The sequence below is a fragment of the Ptychodera flava genome, chromosome 12 (assembly GCF_041260155.1).
Source record: "Ptychodera flava strain L36383 chromosome 12, AS_Pfla_20210202, whole genome shotgun sequence".
Taxonomy (NCBI): Eukaryota; Metazoa; Hemichordata; class Enteropneusta; family Ptychoderidae; genus Ptychodera; species Ptychodera flava.
The window spans coordinates 29,646,670-29,664,948 of record NC_091939.1 but is presented as its reverse complement, the minus strand read 5'-3'; the positions used below and the strand labels follow the sequence as shown (position 1 = coordinate 29,664,948).

At 37.2% G+C, this 18,279-nt stretch overlaps 1 protein-coding gene across 1 annotated transcript in view; it reads right to left on the bottom strand.

Moving 5' to 3' along the window:
* LOC139146269 (acidic proline-rich protein PRP25-like) overlaps positions 1–17,605 on the bottom strand; it is a 37,543-nt gene extending 19,938 nt beyond the window's left edge. The window contains exons 1-6 of the mRNA XM_070717676.1: positions 17,594–17,605; positions 9,277–9,315; positions 7,107–7,145; positions 4,928–4,966; positions 2,758–2,796; positions 591–629 (exon numbers count right to left, since the gene is read on the bottom strand). Of these exons, the coding sequence (XP_070573777.1) occupies positions 591–629; positions 2,758–2,796; positions 4,928–4,966; positions 7,107–7,145; positions 9,277–9,315; positions 17,594–17,605 (207 nt within the window). The remainder of the gene's footprint in view (positions 1–590; positions 630–2,757; positions 2,797–4,927; positions 4,967–7,106; positions 7,146–9,276; positions 9,316–17,593) is intronic.
* Positions 17,606–18,279: the final 674 nt, after the last annotated feature.

Below are 18,279 nucleotides of genomic sequence, written 5' to 3'. Positions count from 1 at the left end.
GCATAAGAGTCACTTGACAAGCGTTTTGCTGAACCTTCCAAAAACCGGTTTTTGCCCGCATTATGCAAACACGCTGCAAGATTTCCGATTAGAATTTCTTCATTGACAAGGCTTGACAATATCCTTCAAAACTGTGTCTGCGATTTTTTCCCGGAGGCTCCATTCAAATTATATGGCGTGATAATTAAAATTCCTTGAAACGCACCTTCATCTAACACCTTTAAAATCGCATTAAAAAACAAAGGCATATAAAGAAAATCCCAGACACGCTTTCGAAGGATATTGTCAAGGCTTGTCAATGAAGAAATTCCAACCAGAAATCTTGCAGCGTGTTCGCATAAGGCGGGAAAAACCGGTTTTTGGAAGGTTCAGCAAAACGCTTGTCACGTGACTCTTATGCAACTAATGACCGTGTACTGTGCTTGGTCGGATAGCTCTATATCAGTGCTTTCAGAAAATGTATACTTTAATGGGGTTTGGGATGTGTTCAATTGAAAAAAAATAAAAATCTGAAAGTGTCTAAAAGGTATGTAGCTACCTTAAGTATACCACACTTTATTGATAATAATTTATACATGAAGTTCACTTACTTGCTGTGGGGCTTGTGGAGGACCTGGATTAGGGGCAGGCTATAAAATATGAAGAATTATGAGTAAAGAAAGCGTTATGGATTATTTACTTTCGAAAGTATAAAATCTCAAATAATTTTTGTGCATAAAATCACAATTTCGTAGGTCGGGAGAATATATGAATCTATTCTAAGGATTAATTGTGTTGAATGATTTATAGTCACGATTGAAATAAATGACCTAAACCCTGGTGGTTAGGAAACCCAAAAAGGCATTGTTGTTCTATTTAACTCTTTGTGCACATGAAGTCTTCAAATAGAAGACATTTTGTTGGCCTACCAAATGCAAACAAGCTTTTTTCTGGTTTTGTTTAATTCATTCGTAGTTTAATATCAAGATTTGAATTTAGCCGATCGTAATGATTATGGCAATTTATACATGGAAACGGGCATTGTTCAAGGTGTAAAGCGGTTGCGTAATCCCCACCGTGTACGCCTCGCCTCAGGTAGCTCTCGACTTTGTTTTCCGAATAGTACCAATATACACCCTTCGCTAGTTCCCGGATTTTCGCCAATTTTTCACCGAAGGTATAATCGACAAAGTTCGTGTAGCTGTTGTGGCGTAGACCTGAGCAGAATGGCGTACTGGCGAAAGCGGAAAAGAGCTTCGGGGAGTTTAGTTTTACGATTTTAAAACTTCCTGTCACATTTTCATGAACAATAAGTGTTTGAACCAAATATGAAAGTCTTTATTGATACTGTCAGATTTTATTCAATGGTTTACTGTCAGTCATATCGTCTTCTACGAAGTCGTCATAGGAGGAAGTGTTCATGAAACTGCTGGGGTGTTATGTTTTGATTAGCGTGAAGCAGTTTTTTTGACCTGAAAGTACACAAGGTAAATATGGTTGCTAAGCGACAGACAGCACAACGCCATCGACTCTGGTAAATCTTGTCCTACTTTTCGCATAATCTCGTGCAATTATCAACTACGAAGGAAATTTTCCGAAAGTCTGACACTAGTGAAGTTCATTTTCAGATGAAAAGAGCATAGTTTGTTGAGACAACCATGACATTCAAGGTCGCGTCGCATTTCTAGTCTGTGTTTCTATTTGTCAGTGATATAAACTGGTGAGATATTTCATTTAAAATCATGAATTATATCATACAAGTATATTGATGTCGAAAATACAGCGATCTGATTGGTCGAGACGAGGAAAAATCCATGGTATACTGGCGATATACTACAGCTGGCATACGCGAGAGCTGTCAGCTTGAGCAAAAACCGTTATTGACGTTCCAAGCCAGAATTTCAATATACTGTTATCAGATGATAGCACTCGGTATACCACTCGATTGTGACCCGTTCACTTCATATATTCACTCGCTATAGCTCGTGCATATATGACGTAAACTGGTCAAAATCTCGTGGTATACAATCGGAGGGTGTGCTTTATTTCTTAGGTAGCTACATACCTTTTAGACACTTTCAGATTTTTATTTTTTTCTCAATTGAACACATCCCAAACCCCAATAAAGTATACATTTTCTAAAAGCCCTGATATAGAGCTATCCGACCAAGTACAGTACACGGTCATTATTTGCATAAGAGTCACTTGACAGCGTTTTGCTGAACCTTCCAAAAACCGGTTTTTCCCGCATTATGCAAACACGCTGCAAGATTCCGATTAGAATTTCTTCATTGACAAGGCTTGACAATATCCTTCAAAACTGTGTCTGCGATTTTTTCCCGGAGGCTCCATTCAAATTATATGGCGTGATAATTAAAATTCCTTGAAACGCACCTTCATCTAACACTTTAAAATCGCATTAAAAAAACAAAGGCATATAAAGAAAATCCCAGACACGCTTTTGAAGGATATTGTCAAGGCTTGTCAATGAAGAATTCTAACCAGAAATCTTGCAGCGTGCTCGCATAAGGCGGGAAAAACCGTTTTTGGAAGGTTCAGCAAAACGCTTGTCACGTGACTCTTATGCAACTAATGACCGTGTACTGTGCTTGGTCGGATAGCTCTATATCAGTGCTTTCAGAAAATGTATACTTTATTGGGGTTTGGGATGTGTTCAATTGAAAAAAAAATAAAAATCTGAAAGTGTCTAAAAGGTATGTAGCTACCTTAAGTATACCACACTTTATTGATAATAATTTATACATGAAGTTCACTTACTTGCTGTGGGGCTTGTGGAGGACCTGGATTAGGGGCAGGCTATAAAATATGAAGAATTATGAGTAAAGAAAGCGTTATGGATCATTTTACTTTCGAAAGTATAAAATCTCAAATAATTTTTGTGCATAAAATCACAATTTCGTAGGTCGGGAGAATATATGAATCTATTCTAAGGATTAATTGTGTTGAATGATTTATAGTCACGATTGAAATAAAATGACCTAAACCCTGGTGGTTAGGAAACCCAAAAAGGCATTGTTGTTCTATTTAACTCTTTGTGCACATGAAGTCTTCAAATAGAAGACATTTTGTTGGCCTACCAAATGCAAACAAGCTTTTTCTGGTTTTGTTTAATTCATTCGTAGTTTAATATCAAAGATTTGAATTTAGCCGATCGTAATGATTATGGCAATTTATACATGGAAACGGGCATTGTTCAAGGTGTAAAGCGGTTGCGTAATCCCCACCGTGTACGCCTCGCCTCAGGTAGCTCTCGACTTTGTTTTCCGAATAGTACCAATATACACCCTTCGCTAGTTCCCGGATTTTCGCCAATTTTTCACCGAAGGTATAATCGACAAAGTTCGTGTAGCTGTTGTGGCGTAGACCTGAGCAGAATGGCGTACTGGCGAAAGCGGAAAAGAGCTTCGGGGAGTTTAGTTTTACGATTTTAAAACTTCCTGTCACATTTTCATGAACAATAAGTGTTTGAACCAAATATGAAAGTCTTTATTGATACTGTCAGATTTTATTCAATGGTTTACTGTCAGTCATATCGTCTTCTACGAAGTCGTCATAGGAGGAAGTGTTCATGAAACTGCTGGGGTGTTATGTTTTGATTAGCGTGAAGCAGTTTTTTTGACCTGAAAGTACACAAGGTAAATATGGTTGCTAAGCGACAGACAGCACAACGCCATCGACTCTGGTAAATCTTGTCCTACTTTTCGCATAATCTCGTGCAATTATCAACTACGAAGGAAATTTTCCGAAAGTCTGACACTAGTGAAGTTCATTTTCAGATGAAAAGAGCATAGTTTGTTGAGACAACCATGACATTCAAGGTCGCGTCGCATTTCTAGTCTGTGTTTCTAATTGTCAGTGATATAAACTGGTGAGATATTTCATTTAAAATCATGAATTATATCATACAAGTATATTGATGTCGAAAATACAGCGATCTGATTGGTCGAGACGAGGAAAAAATCCATGGTATACTGGCGATATACTACGGCTGGCATACGCGAGAGCTGTCAGCTTGAGCAAAAACCGTTATTGACGTTCCAAGCCAGAATTTCAATATACTGTTATCAGATGATAGCACTCGGTATACCACTCGATTGTGACCCGTTCACTTCATATATTCACTCGCTATAGCTCGTGCATATATGACGTAAACTGGTCAAAATCTCGTGGTATACAATCGGAGGGTGTGCTTTATTTCTTAAGGTAGCTACATACCTTTTAGACACTTTCAGATTTTTATTTTTTCTCAATGAACACATCCCAAACCCCAATAAAGTATACATTTTCTAAAAGCCCTGATATAGAGCTATCGACCAAGTACAGTACACGGTCATTATTTGCATAAGAGTCACTTGACAAGCGTTTTGCTGAACCTTCCAAAAACCGGTTTTTCCCGCATTATGCAAACACGCTGCAAGATTCCGATTAGAATTTCTTCATTGACAAGCCTTGACAATATCCTTCAAAACCGTGTCTGCGATTTTTTCCCGGAGGCTCCATTCAAATTATATGGCGTGATAATTAAAATTCCTTGAAACGCACCTTCATCTAACACCTTTAAAATCGCATTAAAAAAACAAAGGCATATAAAGAAATCCCAGACACGCTTTCGAAGGATATTGTCAAGGCTTGTCAATGAAGAAATTCCAACCAGAAATCTTGCAGCGTGCTCGCATAAGGCGGGAAAAACCGGTTTTTGGAAGGTTCAGCAAAACGCTTGTCACGTGACTCTTATGCAACTAATGACCGTGTACTGTGCTTGGTCGGATAGCTCTATATCAGTGCTTTCAGAAAATGTATACTTTAATGGGGTTTGGGATGTGTTCAATTGAAAAAAAATAAAAATCTGAAAGTGTCTAAAAGGTATGTAGCTACCTTAAGTATACCACACTTTATTGATAATAATTTATACATGAAGTTCACTTACTTGCTGTTGGGCTTGTGGAGGACCTGGATTAGGGGCAGGCTATAAAATATGAAGAATTATGAGTAAAGAAAGCGTTATGGATTATTTTACTTTCGAAAGTATAAAATCTCAAATAATTTTTGTGCATAAAATCACAATTTCGTAGGTCGGGAGAATATATGAATCTATTCTAAGGATTAATTGTGTTGAATGATTTATAGTCACGATTGAAATAAAATGACCTAAACCCTGGTGGTTAGGAAACCCAAAAAGGCATTGTTGTTCTATTTAACTCTTTGTGCACATGAAGTCTTCAAATAGAAGACATTTTGTTGGCCTACCAAATGCAAACAAGCTTTTTTCTGGTTTTGTTTAATTCATTCGTAGTTTAATATCAAAGATTTGAATTTAGCCGATCGTAATGATTATGGCAATTTATACATGGAAACGGGCATTGTTCAAGGTGTAAAGCGGTTGCGTAATCCCCACCGTGTACGCCTCGCCTCAGGTAGCTCTCGACTTTGTTTTCCGAATAGTACCAATATACACCCTTCGCTAGTTCCCGGATTTTCGCCAATTTTTCACCGAAGGTATAATCGACAAAGTTCGTGTAGCTGTTGTGGCGTAGACCTGAGCAGAATGGCGTACTGGCGAAAGCGGAAAAGAGCTTCGGGGAGTTTAGTTTTACGATTTTAAAACTTCCTGTCACATTTTCATGAACAATAAGTGTTTGAACCAAATATGAAAGTCTTTATTGATACTGTCAGATTTTATTCAATGGTTTACTGTCAGTCATATCGTCTTCTACGAAGTCGTCATAGGAGGAAGTGTTCATGAAACTGCTGGGGTGTTATGTTTTGATTAGCGTGAAGCAGTTTTTTTGACCTGAAAGTACACAAGGTAAATATGGTTGCTAAGCGACAGACAGCACGACGCCATCGACTCTGGTAAATCTTGTCCTACTTTTCGCATAATCTCGTGCAATTATCAACTACGAAGGAAATTTTCCGAAAGTCTGACACTAGTGAAGTTCATTTTCAGATGAAAAGAGCATAGTTTGTTGAGACAACCATGACATTCAAGGTCGTGTCGCATTTCTAGTCTGTGTTTCTATTTGTCAGTGATATCAAACTGGTGAGATATTTCATTAAAATCATGAATTATATCATACAAGTATATTGATGTCGAAAATACAGCGATCTGATTGGTCGAGACGAGGAAAAATCCATGGTATACTGGCGATATACTACGCTGGCATACTCGAGAGCTGTCAGCTTGAGCAAAAACCGTTATTGACGTTCCAAGCCAGAATTTCAATATACTGTTATCAGATGATAGCACTCGGTATACCACTCGATTGTGACCCGTTCACTTCATATATTCACTCGCTATAGCTCGTGCATATATGACGTAAACTGGTCAAAATCTCGTGGTATACAATCGGAGGGTGTGCTTTATTTCTTAAGGTAGCTACATACCTTTTAGACACTTTCAGATTTTTATTTTTTTCTCAATGAACACATCCCAAACCCCAATAAAGTATACATTTTCTAAAAGCCCTGATATAGAGCTATCCGACCAAGTACAGTACACGGTCATTATTTGCATAAGAGTCACGTGACAAGCGTTTTGCTGAACCTTCCAAAAACCGGTTTTTCCCGCCTTATGCAAACACGCTGCAAGATTTCCGATTAGAATTTCTTCATTGACAAGCCTTGACAATATCCTTCAAAACCGTGTCTGCGATTTTTTCCCGGAGGCTCCATTCAAATTATATGGCGTGATAATTAAAATTCCTTGAAAAGCACCTTCATCTAACACCTTTAAAAGCGCATTAAAAAAACAAAACAAAGGCATATAAAGAAAATCCCAGACACGCTTTTGAAGGATATTGTCAAGGCTTGTCAATGAAGAAATTCTAACCAGAAATCTTGCAGCGTGCTCGCATAAGGCGGGAAAAACCGGTTTTTGGAAGGTTCAGCAAAACGCTTGTCACGTGACTCTTATGCAACTAATGACCGTGTACTGTGCTTGGTCGGATAGCTCTATATCAGTGCTTTCAGAAAATGTATACTTTATTGGGGTTTGGGATGTGTTCAATTGAAAAAAAAATAAAAATCTGAAAGTGTCTAAAAGGTATGTAGCTACCTTAAGTATACCACACTTTATTGATAATAATTTATACATGAAGTTCACTTACTTGCTGTTGGGCTTGTGGAGGACCTGGATTAGGGGCAGGCTATAAAATATGAAGAATTATGAGTAAAGAAAGCGTTATGGATTATTTTACTTTCGAAAGTATAAAATCTCAAATAATTTTTGTGCATAAAATCACAATTTCGTAGGTCGGGAGAATATATGAATCTATTCTAAGGATTAATTGTGTTGAATGATTTATAGTCACGATTGAAATAAAATGACCTAAACCCTGGTGGTTAGGAAACCCAAAAAGGCATTGTTGTTCTATTTAACTCTTTGTGCACATGAAGTCTTCAAATAGAAGACATTTTGTTGGCCTACCAAATGCAAACAAGCTTTTTCTGGTTTTGTTTAATTCATTCGTAGTTTAATATCAAAGATTTGAATTTAGCCGATCGTAATGATTATGGCAATTTATACATGGAAACGGGCATTGTTCAAGGTGTAAAGCGGTTGCGTAATCCCCACCGTGTACGCCTCGCCTCAGGTAGCTCTCGACTTTGTTTTCCGAATAGTACCAATATACACCCTTCGCTAGTTCCCGGATTTTCGCCAATTTTTCACCGAAGGTATAATCGACAAAGTTCGTGTAGCTGTTGTGGCGTAGACCTGAGCAGAATGGCGTACTGGCGAAAGCGGAAAAGAGCTTCGGGGAGTTTAGTTTTACGATTTTAAAACTTCCTGTCACATTTTCATGAACAATAAGTGTTTGAACCAAATATGAAAGTCTTTATTGATACTGTCAGATTTTATTCAATGGTTACTGTCAGTCATATCGTCTTCTACGAAGTCGTCATAGGAGGAAGTGTTCATGAAACTGCTGGGGTGTTATGTTTTGATTAGCGTGAAGCAGTTTTTTTGACCTGAAAGTACACAAGGTAAATATGGTTGCTAAGCGACAGACAGCACGACGCCATCGACTCTGGTAAATCTTGTCCTACTTTTCGCATAATCTCGTGCAATTATCAACTACGAAGGAAATTTTCCGAAAGTCTGACACTAGTGAAGTTCATTTTCAGATGAAAAGAGCATAGTTTGTTGAGACAACCATGACATTCAAGGTCGCGTCGCATTTCTAGTCTGTGTTTCTAATTGTCAGTGATATAAACTGGTGAGATATTTCATTTAAAATCATGAATTTATCATACAAGTATATTGATGTCGAAAATACAGCGATCTGATTGGTCGAGACGAGGAAAAATCCATGGTATACTGGCGATATACTACGGCTGGCATAGGCGAGAGCTGTCAGCTTGAGCAAAAACCGTTATTGACGTTCCAAGCCAGAATTTCAATATACTGTTATCAGATGATAGCACTCGGTATACCACTCGATTGTGACCCGTTCACTTCATATATTCACTCGCTATAGCTCGTGCATATATGACGTAAACTGGTCAAAATCTCGTGGTATACAATCGGAGGGTGTGCTTTATTTCTTAAGGTAGCTACATACCTTTTAGACACTTTCAGATTTTTATTTTTTTCTCAATTGAACACATCCCAAACCCCAATAAAGTATACATTTTCTGAAAGCCCTGATATAGAGCTATCCGACCAAGTACAGTACACGGTCATTATTTGCATAAGAGTCACGTGACAAGCGTTTTGCTGAACCTTCCAAAAACCGGTTTTTCCCGCCTTATGCAAACACGCTGCAAGATTTCCGATTAGAATTTCTTCATTGACAAGCCTTGACAATATCCTTCAAAACCGTGTCTGCGATTTTTTCCCGGAGGCTCCATCAAATTATATGGCGTGATAAGTAAAATCCTTGAAACGCCTCTTCATCTAACACCTTTAAAATCGCATTAAAAAAACAAGGCATATAAAGAAAATCCCAGACACGCTTTCGAAGGATATTGTCAAGGCTTGTCAATGAAGAAATTCCAACCAGAAATCTTGCAGGTGTTCGCATAAGGCGGGAAAAACCGGTTTTTGGAAGGTTCAGCAAAACGCTTGTCACGTGACTCTTATGCAACTAATGACCGTGTACTGTGCTTGGTCGGATAGCTCTATATCAGTGCTTTCAGAAAATGTATACTTTATTGGGGTTTGGGATGTGTTCAATTGAAAAAAAAATAAAAAAATCTGAAAGTGTCTAAAGGTATGTAGCTACTTTAAGTATACCTTACTTTATTGATAATAATTTATACATGAAGTTCACTTACTTGCTGTTGGGCTTGTGGAGGACCTGGATTAGGGGCAGGCTATAAAATATGAAGAATTATGAGTAAAGAAAGCGTTATGGATTATTTTACTTTCGAAAGTATAAAATCTCAAATAATTTTTGTGCATAAAATCACAATTTCGTAGGTCGGGAGAATATATGAATCTATTCTAAGGATTAATTGTGTTGAATGATTTATAGTCACGATTGAAATAAAATGACCTAAACCCTGGTGGTCAGGAAACCCAAAAAGGCATTGTTGTTCTATTTAACTCTTTGTGCACATGAAGTCTTCAAATAGAAGACATTTTGTTGGCCTATAAAACGCAAAGAGGCTATTTTCTGTGTTTTTTAAATTCATTCAATTTAGGCGATCATAATGGCAATTTATACATGGAAACGGGTATTGTTCAAGGTGTAAAGCGGTTGCGTAATCCCCTCCGTGTACGCCTCGCCTCAGGTAGCTCTAGACTTCTTTTCCAAACAGTACCAACATACACCCTTCGCTAGTTCCCGGATTTTCGCCAATTTTTAAGCGAAAGTATGTGCGAAAAAGTTTGTGTTGCTGTTGTGGTGTAGTTCTGAGGAGAATGGCGTACCGGGGAAAACGGAAAAGGTTTGAGCTTCGGGGAGTTTAGCTGTACCATTTTAAAACTTCCTGTCACATTTACATGAATATATAATAATTGTTTCAACCAAATATGAAAGTCTTTATTGATACTGTCAGATTTTATTCAATGGTTTACTGTCAGTCATATCGTCTTCTACGAAGTCGTCATAGGAGGAAGTGTTCATGAAACTGCTGGGGTGTTATGTTTTGATTGGCGTGAAGCAGTGTTTTTGACCTGAAAGTACACAAGGTAAATATGGTTGCTAAGATACAGACAGCACGACGCCATCGACTCTGGTAAATCTTGTCCTACTTTTCGCATAATCTCGTGCAATTATCAACTACGAAGGAAATTTTCCGAAAGTCTTGACACTAGCGAAGTTCATTTTAATTTGAAAAGGGCATAGTTTGTCGAGACGACCATGACATCAAAGGGCGTGCCGCGTTTCTAGTCTATGTTTCTCTTTATCTGTGATATAAAAAGGTGAGACATTTTATTTAAAGTCATGAATTATATCATACCAGTTATATTGATGTCGCAAATACAGCGATGTGATTGGTTGGGACGAGTAAAGAACCGTGGTATATTGGCGAGAGCTGTTAGCTTGAGGAAAAACCCGTTATTGACGTTCCACGGCAGAATACACTACTATTATAATATAATAGCAATAAATCACACCCAGCGACGGTATACGATTCGATTGTGACCAGTTCACTTCATATATGCACTCGCTTTAGCTCTTTTATATATGTCGTGAACTTGTCAAAATCTCGTGGTATACCATCGCTGTGTGTGCTTTATTGCTTAAGTGTTCCCACTTTATTTATATTAATGGATACATGAAGTTCACTTCTTGCTGTGCAGGTTGTGTAGGGCCTGGAATATGGGCAAGCTGAAAATATGAATAACTCTGTGTTAACAAAAGAGTCATAGCTGCTTTTAAATTATTTTTTGACGTTTACAACCTTGAGATAATTGTCCTGTATAAGGTCGTCGTGGGGTGGGGTGGGGTTGAATATTCCGAGCTATTCTATGGATGATTGATCTAACTTTAACTCCAATATTAGGAAACTCACATAACTCTTTCTATAAATGTTCAGAGTTGATGTAATGTGAAATCTTACGCACATGTGAAGTCTACGATCAAAAACCCCGATTCGGTGGCCTGCTAAACGCACGAGCTTTATCCTTTTGATTTATTCGCAGTTTGTTGTCTAACGTTTGATTTTGGTTCTGGTATTTAAACCGTGAGGCAGATATCATGTATGAAGTCAACATTTCAGAGGTGGAGAGAATATTGTGAACTATTCTTAGGATCAGTGGAATCGTAAGATGATCACCAAAAATTATCATCAAAAAGAAATAAAGCGCGTTTTAATAGTTTACTTCCAAAATAAGTGACATTCATTTTGCAGTCATTCCGTCCGTAGTACAAATTAAGCAAATGAAAAACAACTATCTAACAGTCCATTGTCGTCGTTGAATTTCAAAAGTTATCTTAGATCTGAGTGTTTTTGTTGCTGTCTCTATTCTGTATAATTAATACTACACGACTCATAGTAGGCTGAGTGTTATAACTACTCAATGAATATGTGAGAATATTACTTACTTGTTGGCAAGTCGTCCTCCTTGTGCAAATAAAACATATAAAATGTAAGGTTGATATCACCAATAGAGCGAATACGCAAATTATAACAATCCAGATTAGAGTAGATTCGGAGTCATTACCTAGAGGGGAAAAATAATATTCGCCTGCATGAAACGATTTGATACTTTTAATTTTGATTTTAAATAAAAGTAACAAAGTTAATACAGTCAAGACGAAATAGTTGTGTTCGATTTCTAGAAATATAAACCCAATTAGGAACATCATCTTTCGTTTTTCGTAGCTATAGAGAAAAAATAACACCTCCAAGTGACACAGACAAATAATTCCTATTTTGTATAAAAGAGATGTACGCTGCCATTGATATTTGCTAAATTAGCGAAAAGACATTTAGGTTTGGCTACAAGGTATGGCAAGACCAGACACTGTTCTGTAGTATGTTTGGACCTATGCCTGCGTACCGTGCTGTTTGTTCCCGGCGTTATACGGCCTCACACACAGCTCTGCTGACTCTCATAGAAAAAATACGGCCCAACGCGGTCCGATTTGGATCTCGGAAGAACAACACTTTTCTAACTATTTTGTGCGAAATCAACTTGATTCAATTACTCACAGAGTGCAAAAAATCACTCTCCCAACGTCCCAAACCGTTAGTTTACCAGCGATTCACAGTCAAGGGTCCAATGGCCAGTCATATCTTGCTATGGCTGGCCACTGGTCCTTGACCGTATATCGCTGGTAAACTAACGGTTTGGGACGTCACGAGAGCAAATGTTTTTGCAGTCTTTGAATTATGACCTTCCTTAGTTTCAAAAAACCCTGTGCTGCAGCATTTCGTAATACTGACGTGTTTTGTAATAACTAACGCAAAATGTAATAGGTGGGTATCAGCATTTTGTAATAACTGACGCATTTTGTAATAACGTCTGCAGTATTTTGTAATAAACCAGTCTACGCGTTTTGTAACAAGGGTATCAGGATTTTGTAATAATTCGCACTTTGTAATAACAGTTAACGCATTTTGTAATAATTTTAAAAACTTTTCCCAGTTTTAAAGCATTAACATATATTTTATTGACTTTGGAATGGTATTACAAAGTGTGCGTTTACTCGTTAAGTAAGTACAAAAATTGATCGCTCCCTGACTTCCATTTCAAATTAGAAAGACTTAATTTTAGATAGCTGTCAATCAGTATTTTTACCAACTGATCATCTGAGGCAGGTAACTACTAGATTTTGACCAGTTTATTATCATATATTTGAGAGAATCATTGGTATAACACATTCAGTTGATTTATTAAATAGAGGATAACGACATTCTTTCTGATGTATTGCAGACAACCACCAATCAACAGGTAAATACTCAGATAAAATAAAATATAATATTAACAATAAAATAAATTATTATACATCTGCCTTCGAAAACAATAGAATCGAGCTTCCGTAAAAACGGGCACGTAACGGGCATGCAATAACCCCTTTACTTTCATATTTGATGATAAACATTGCGTCCATTGCGTCCACGTTACTGAAACTCCATACTGTACTTTGAAAATAACTTCTGATAAAAGAAACAGAAGTAAATGTTTTACGACTGTTTGAAGGTGAAAAACATTATGAGGTAATAACGAAAAGTTCACCTAGACGGCACTGTACAAATATGGCACGACATCGCTGCTCGGCTCGTACATCGAATGTTTAATGAGCGCGCGATGTAAACAAAGATGGCGCTTACCCTTAACCCGCTCGTAGTTAAAGTTCCATTAGCTGTATCTTCTGGCGATTTTTCCGTTAGTTTTGATTGAAATGATCACTGGCTCATGTTGAAGAGTGTGTCAAATAACAGAGAATCGCACATTATTCGGAAACATTACGTGCCCGACAACTAAATAACATGTGAGTTTACAACGAAAATTTCAATTTTTGTCCGGACAGAAATACAAACTCTGTTGACACGCGGATTCCAACGTAGGCATTCTTCTGCACCTGCGCGAGCCATTTACAGCAATTTAAAAATAAATATTCATTACTTATGCCCGGTACTTACGTCGTAGTCCATTGTCCGAACACGTTGCGTAGCCAGATGTCTGGCAATCCACGACGCAATGTTGTTTTGATCCCCCAATAAAGGTGAACTTGTACATCTCGCGTGATCGCGGCGTCACCATATCTGCGTTCTCCCAAGCACGCTGAGCATGCCAGACGTCAACAAACGAGCTCGGAAGGGCAACACGTTTGGACAAAAATTAGCAGTTTTATGTGGCTATAACATCACTAATCATGTTTGTTTCTTCGTTAAAACAACATTTTGCAACAAATATGAGCTCTCCAACATGGAATTTTCCGGAGTAAAAAATGGTCAAAAGTTACAAATAATGGCCCTTTAAGAAAGCGATGCAGAATTTACCTCTAAAGTGTATTGAATAATGCATCGGAAACGACGGGTGCATATATTCTTGATAAAAAAGGAGATGTATGATAATTAGATATTATTCCCTAATATTTTTCTTCGTTCAGCAGAAGGAAAATACGAGTGACGTAATGACCGTGTCACCACGAGTCGAAGACGAGTGGTGACACGGCCATTACGTCACGAATATTTTCCGAGCTGAACGAAGAAAAATATTAGGGAATAATATACTTATCACATGCACAAGCCAAGAATTCGTTATTTTTTGCAAAATAAAATAAGTTTTCCATGACGATTCCGCGTTTAAACTTTTGAACTACTTTAGGAATAAATATCAGTACGCCGTGCACAAGTTGTCAATCATTTCCAGTCGTCCGTCGTGTGCGTTAGCGCTCACGTTCGTTCGTGTGTGGAGCAAATGACAGCTCTCGGTCTACACGTAGGCTACCTTCCGCAAAGTTATACTCTATTTCAAAGATAGCATAGTCCTAGAAATTTATCACAGACGAAGATACGCGATTTTTCGGGAACAAATATCGACTGAATCTCGACGGCGCGAACACTGTAAACGTCGCGCCTGACCCTGCTTGCAATGCGTACGGAACCCACGGTATACGCGACCAGCTTCGAGTTCGTTGTTTCCGCAAATTATTCACGTAATTCCTTCGGAATATACAGGTGGTACACTCTTGTGTTTACATTGTTCGGATTAGTAATGTCGTAGTCTGTGAAAATATCGATTTCATTACATGACTTTTGATCGTGGGAGAAACATCGGCCGCCATGTTGTTTGTTTACATATTTACGAGCACACCGAAGATCGACAAAAAAGGTCCGACGCACCAAAATTGATGACATAGACGCGGGTGTCGTGACGTAGAACGACCAGAGAATAAATCCCGTATTTTTTGTTCGGAGACAACAAACTTCGCTTGTGCATGTGATAATAATTATTACCAAAATACCGCAAAGAAAGCACTCAGTCATTAGTGCAACGCATCGCCCGACGCGCTCAACGCGCGCTAATGAGTACATGTGTGTGTCTTTATACATTCTTTGCGTTATTTTCGTAATAACCTTAACTATACTGAAGTAATCTAAAGTAAGCAAAACTAAAACTAACTAAATTAAACTAAACTAAACTAAAATAGTCAGAATAATCTGATATTTTAGTGATTTGACTTGTTTAGATACTAAGCGGAAGTATATCTGACCTGTTGAGTATGTATGTATGTATGTATGTATGTATGTATGTATGTATGTATGTATGTATGTATGTGGGTAGGAAGGGAGGAAGGGAGGGAGGCAGGAAAGAGTGCCTGAGTATGCCTGTCTATCTATCTATCTGTCTGTCTGTCTGTCTGTCTGTCTGTCTGTCTGTCTATATTTGTATGGCTGTTATCATTTAATGATAATGGCAGATATTTGGCAGGTATAACCAGTAGGATAGCGAATCAAATTTAGTATTGCAGGGCAGCTTATCCTAGCTCGTTGGCTAGACAAATTTTACCATTGGGCGATAGCGTAGATTCAAAGGAGGAACACAACGGGAAAGAAATAGATCTGAGAAAACAAAACCATGGCTCAGTAAATATGAATTGTCACCTTTTACATACAAGGAAAAGTGGCTGGTCTGTCGATAGAGCTTTATTTCGTCCTTATATATGGGATGATGAAAATAAATTATCATTCAGTATTTTAATTGACTCTTCACGTCAGTGTTTATTTCAGTATATTTTGATATCAGCTGTCAGCATTGACATATGAACGTACCCCTCCCATCTTATTACCGTAAATTTTCGAAAATCAACTTTAGAGAAACACATATCATACGTATAGTAGTTGCTTAGAATACTGCAACCTTTCGTACGTTTATTTTCCACTTAAACCCTTTGCACCCCAAGGCCCTGGGGTGGAGTTGACATTTGGAAGTACCATCTAGCATGACGTCTGACTTCTTAAATTAACAAAGACTGTCCCCCTTACCATTATATTTTTGGAATCACCATAAAATACTTGTCCCAAAAATATGCAAATTATGGTCACGTGACCTCATTAAGTATTCAAAATGGCCGCCAATATATAAAATATTGTATTTTTTCAACATATTTCTTTATTTTCATAGGAATTCCTCATTAATTCATCATTTTTCATCACCAAACCTCTTTTCTATCACGTCAGCATGGACTGAAATGAAATTGTGACAAAAATTTTGAAAAAACACTGATATTTTGTATCATTTTGACCTGCTAAGTGTAATGTAAACAAAGGCTCTGTATAAGTGTTAGGTCGGTCAAAGCATAATGTAACATAACGTCCAGCACCTAATATTATGAAATATTCCCCACAGTAAGTATGTACATTTTGAATGACAATGATACACTTAACCCAAAATATGCTAATACTGGTCATGTGACCTAATTAGGTATTCAAAATGGCCGCCAACAATATAATTATCATTATTTTACATGTTTTCGAATTTTTCAGGAAAGATAATCGATATTGTATCATATCCCAATGCTAAATCACATTTTATAGTCCCATTAGTCAGTGGGCTAGAGGGGGTCTACGTGCACCCCCCCCCCCACAGGATAACAAACCTGTATTTTTCAGAAGCCTTGGGATCCCTAGAATACGAAATGGAATTTTAACAGAAAAAATATAGGGATGGAATAGCTGTTATGGTCATGTTTTGAAGGGTACCGCAAAATCACCATTTTGCAACCCAATTGCATTTTCGTCAAATCTGTCTTCTTGTAAGTCATCTGCTGAACTCTTTTTTAACATAACCTCACTTGTTTGGTATCATTAGCAAGGCATTTAATTCTTCTTTAAGATGACATATTGCAACATGCAATATATTCTACAGTTTTTGTGAAATGTGACCAAAACGTACCCCATACCCCAAAGTTTAACATTGCAAATTACAGTAAATCTCAAATTCTACCAATTTTTTAGCTAGGCAGAATAAAAAATGCAATTCTTTGTATGAAATTGGTTTATTTGGTACAGGGACATATCAAAAATATGAAATAGACTTTTAACAGAAAAAATATTGGGTCTCTACAGCTGTAACAGTCATATTTTGAAGAGTACCGCAATATTACAGTGTTGCAGATTTGCATGCATTTTTGTTAAAGCTGTCTTCATATCAGTCACCTGCTGAGCTTGTTTTTGAATATAATCTAACTTGTTAGGTATCATTAGAAAGATAATTTACTAGTCTTTAAAATAACATATTGTAACATGCAATATCTTGTATAGTATTCATGAAATATGACCAATACTTACCCCATACCCCAAAGTTTACATTGACAATTGCAGTCATAGCTAAAATCGAATTCTACCAATTTTTTAGCTAGACACAAAAAATCTGCCCATTTTTGCCATTAAATCTGTTTTATTTGGTACAAAGACATGTCAGAAATATGAAATAGACTTTTAACAGAAAAAATATTGGGTCTCTACAACTGTAACAGTCATATTTTGAAGGGTACCGCAGTATCACAGTGTTGCAGATTTGCATGCATTTTTGTTAAACCTGTCTTCTTTAAGACATATGCTGAGCTTGTTTTTGAATATAATCTGGCTTGTTAGGTACCATAGAAAGGTAATTTACTATTTTTTTTAAAATGACATATTGTTATATGCAATATCTTGTTTAGAATTCATGAAATAGGACCAAACTTACCCCATACCCCATAGTTTACGTAAAAATTACAAAGCAAATTACAGCGAATCTGAAACTCTACCATTTGTTTACAATTTATGAACTTTGTATACAAAGGGCAATGCCTGTATGCAACCTATGAAATCTGTGATTTTGTTAAAAAAGTATGTCACAAATATGAAATTAACTTTAAACAGGAATATAATATGATTTTGTAGCCTTTTGGATCATATTTGGAAGGGTACCCAGGTATCATGGCAAATTTGCCGAAACACATACATTTCCTATATATGGGTTCCCCCTCCAAAATGATCCAAATGGCTACTAAATAGTATCATCTTCCCGTTAAAAGTTTATTTCATACTTGTGACATACTTTTGTAACAAACAAATCAGATTTCATACAAGAATTGCCTTTTGTATTATGTGTAGCAAAAAATGGTAGAATTTAAGATAATTTGCGATTTGAACTTTTGGGGTATGGGGTAAAGTTTGACCATATTTCAGGAAAACTGTGGAGGCCATTGCATATTTACAAGATGTCATCTTGAAGACGAATAAATTGCCCTACTAATGATATCCCACAAGCTAGGTTATGTTACAAAATAAGCTCGGCAGATGACTTACAAGAAGAATAATTTAACAAAAAAGGTGCCAGTCTGCGGTACTGCAATTTTGCGTTACCCTTCAAAATGGCTGTTACAACTT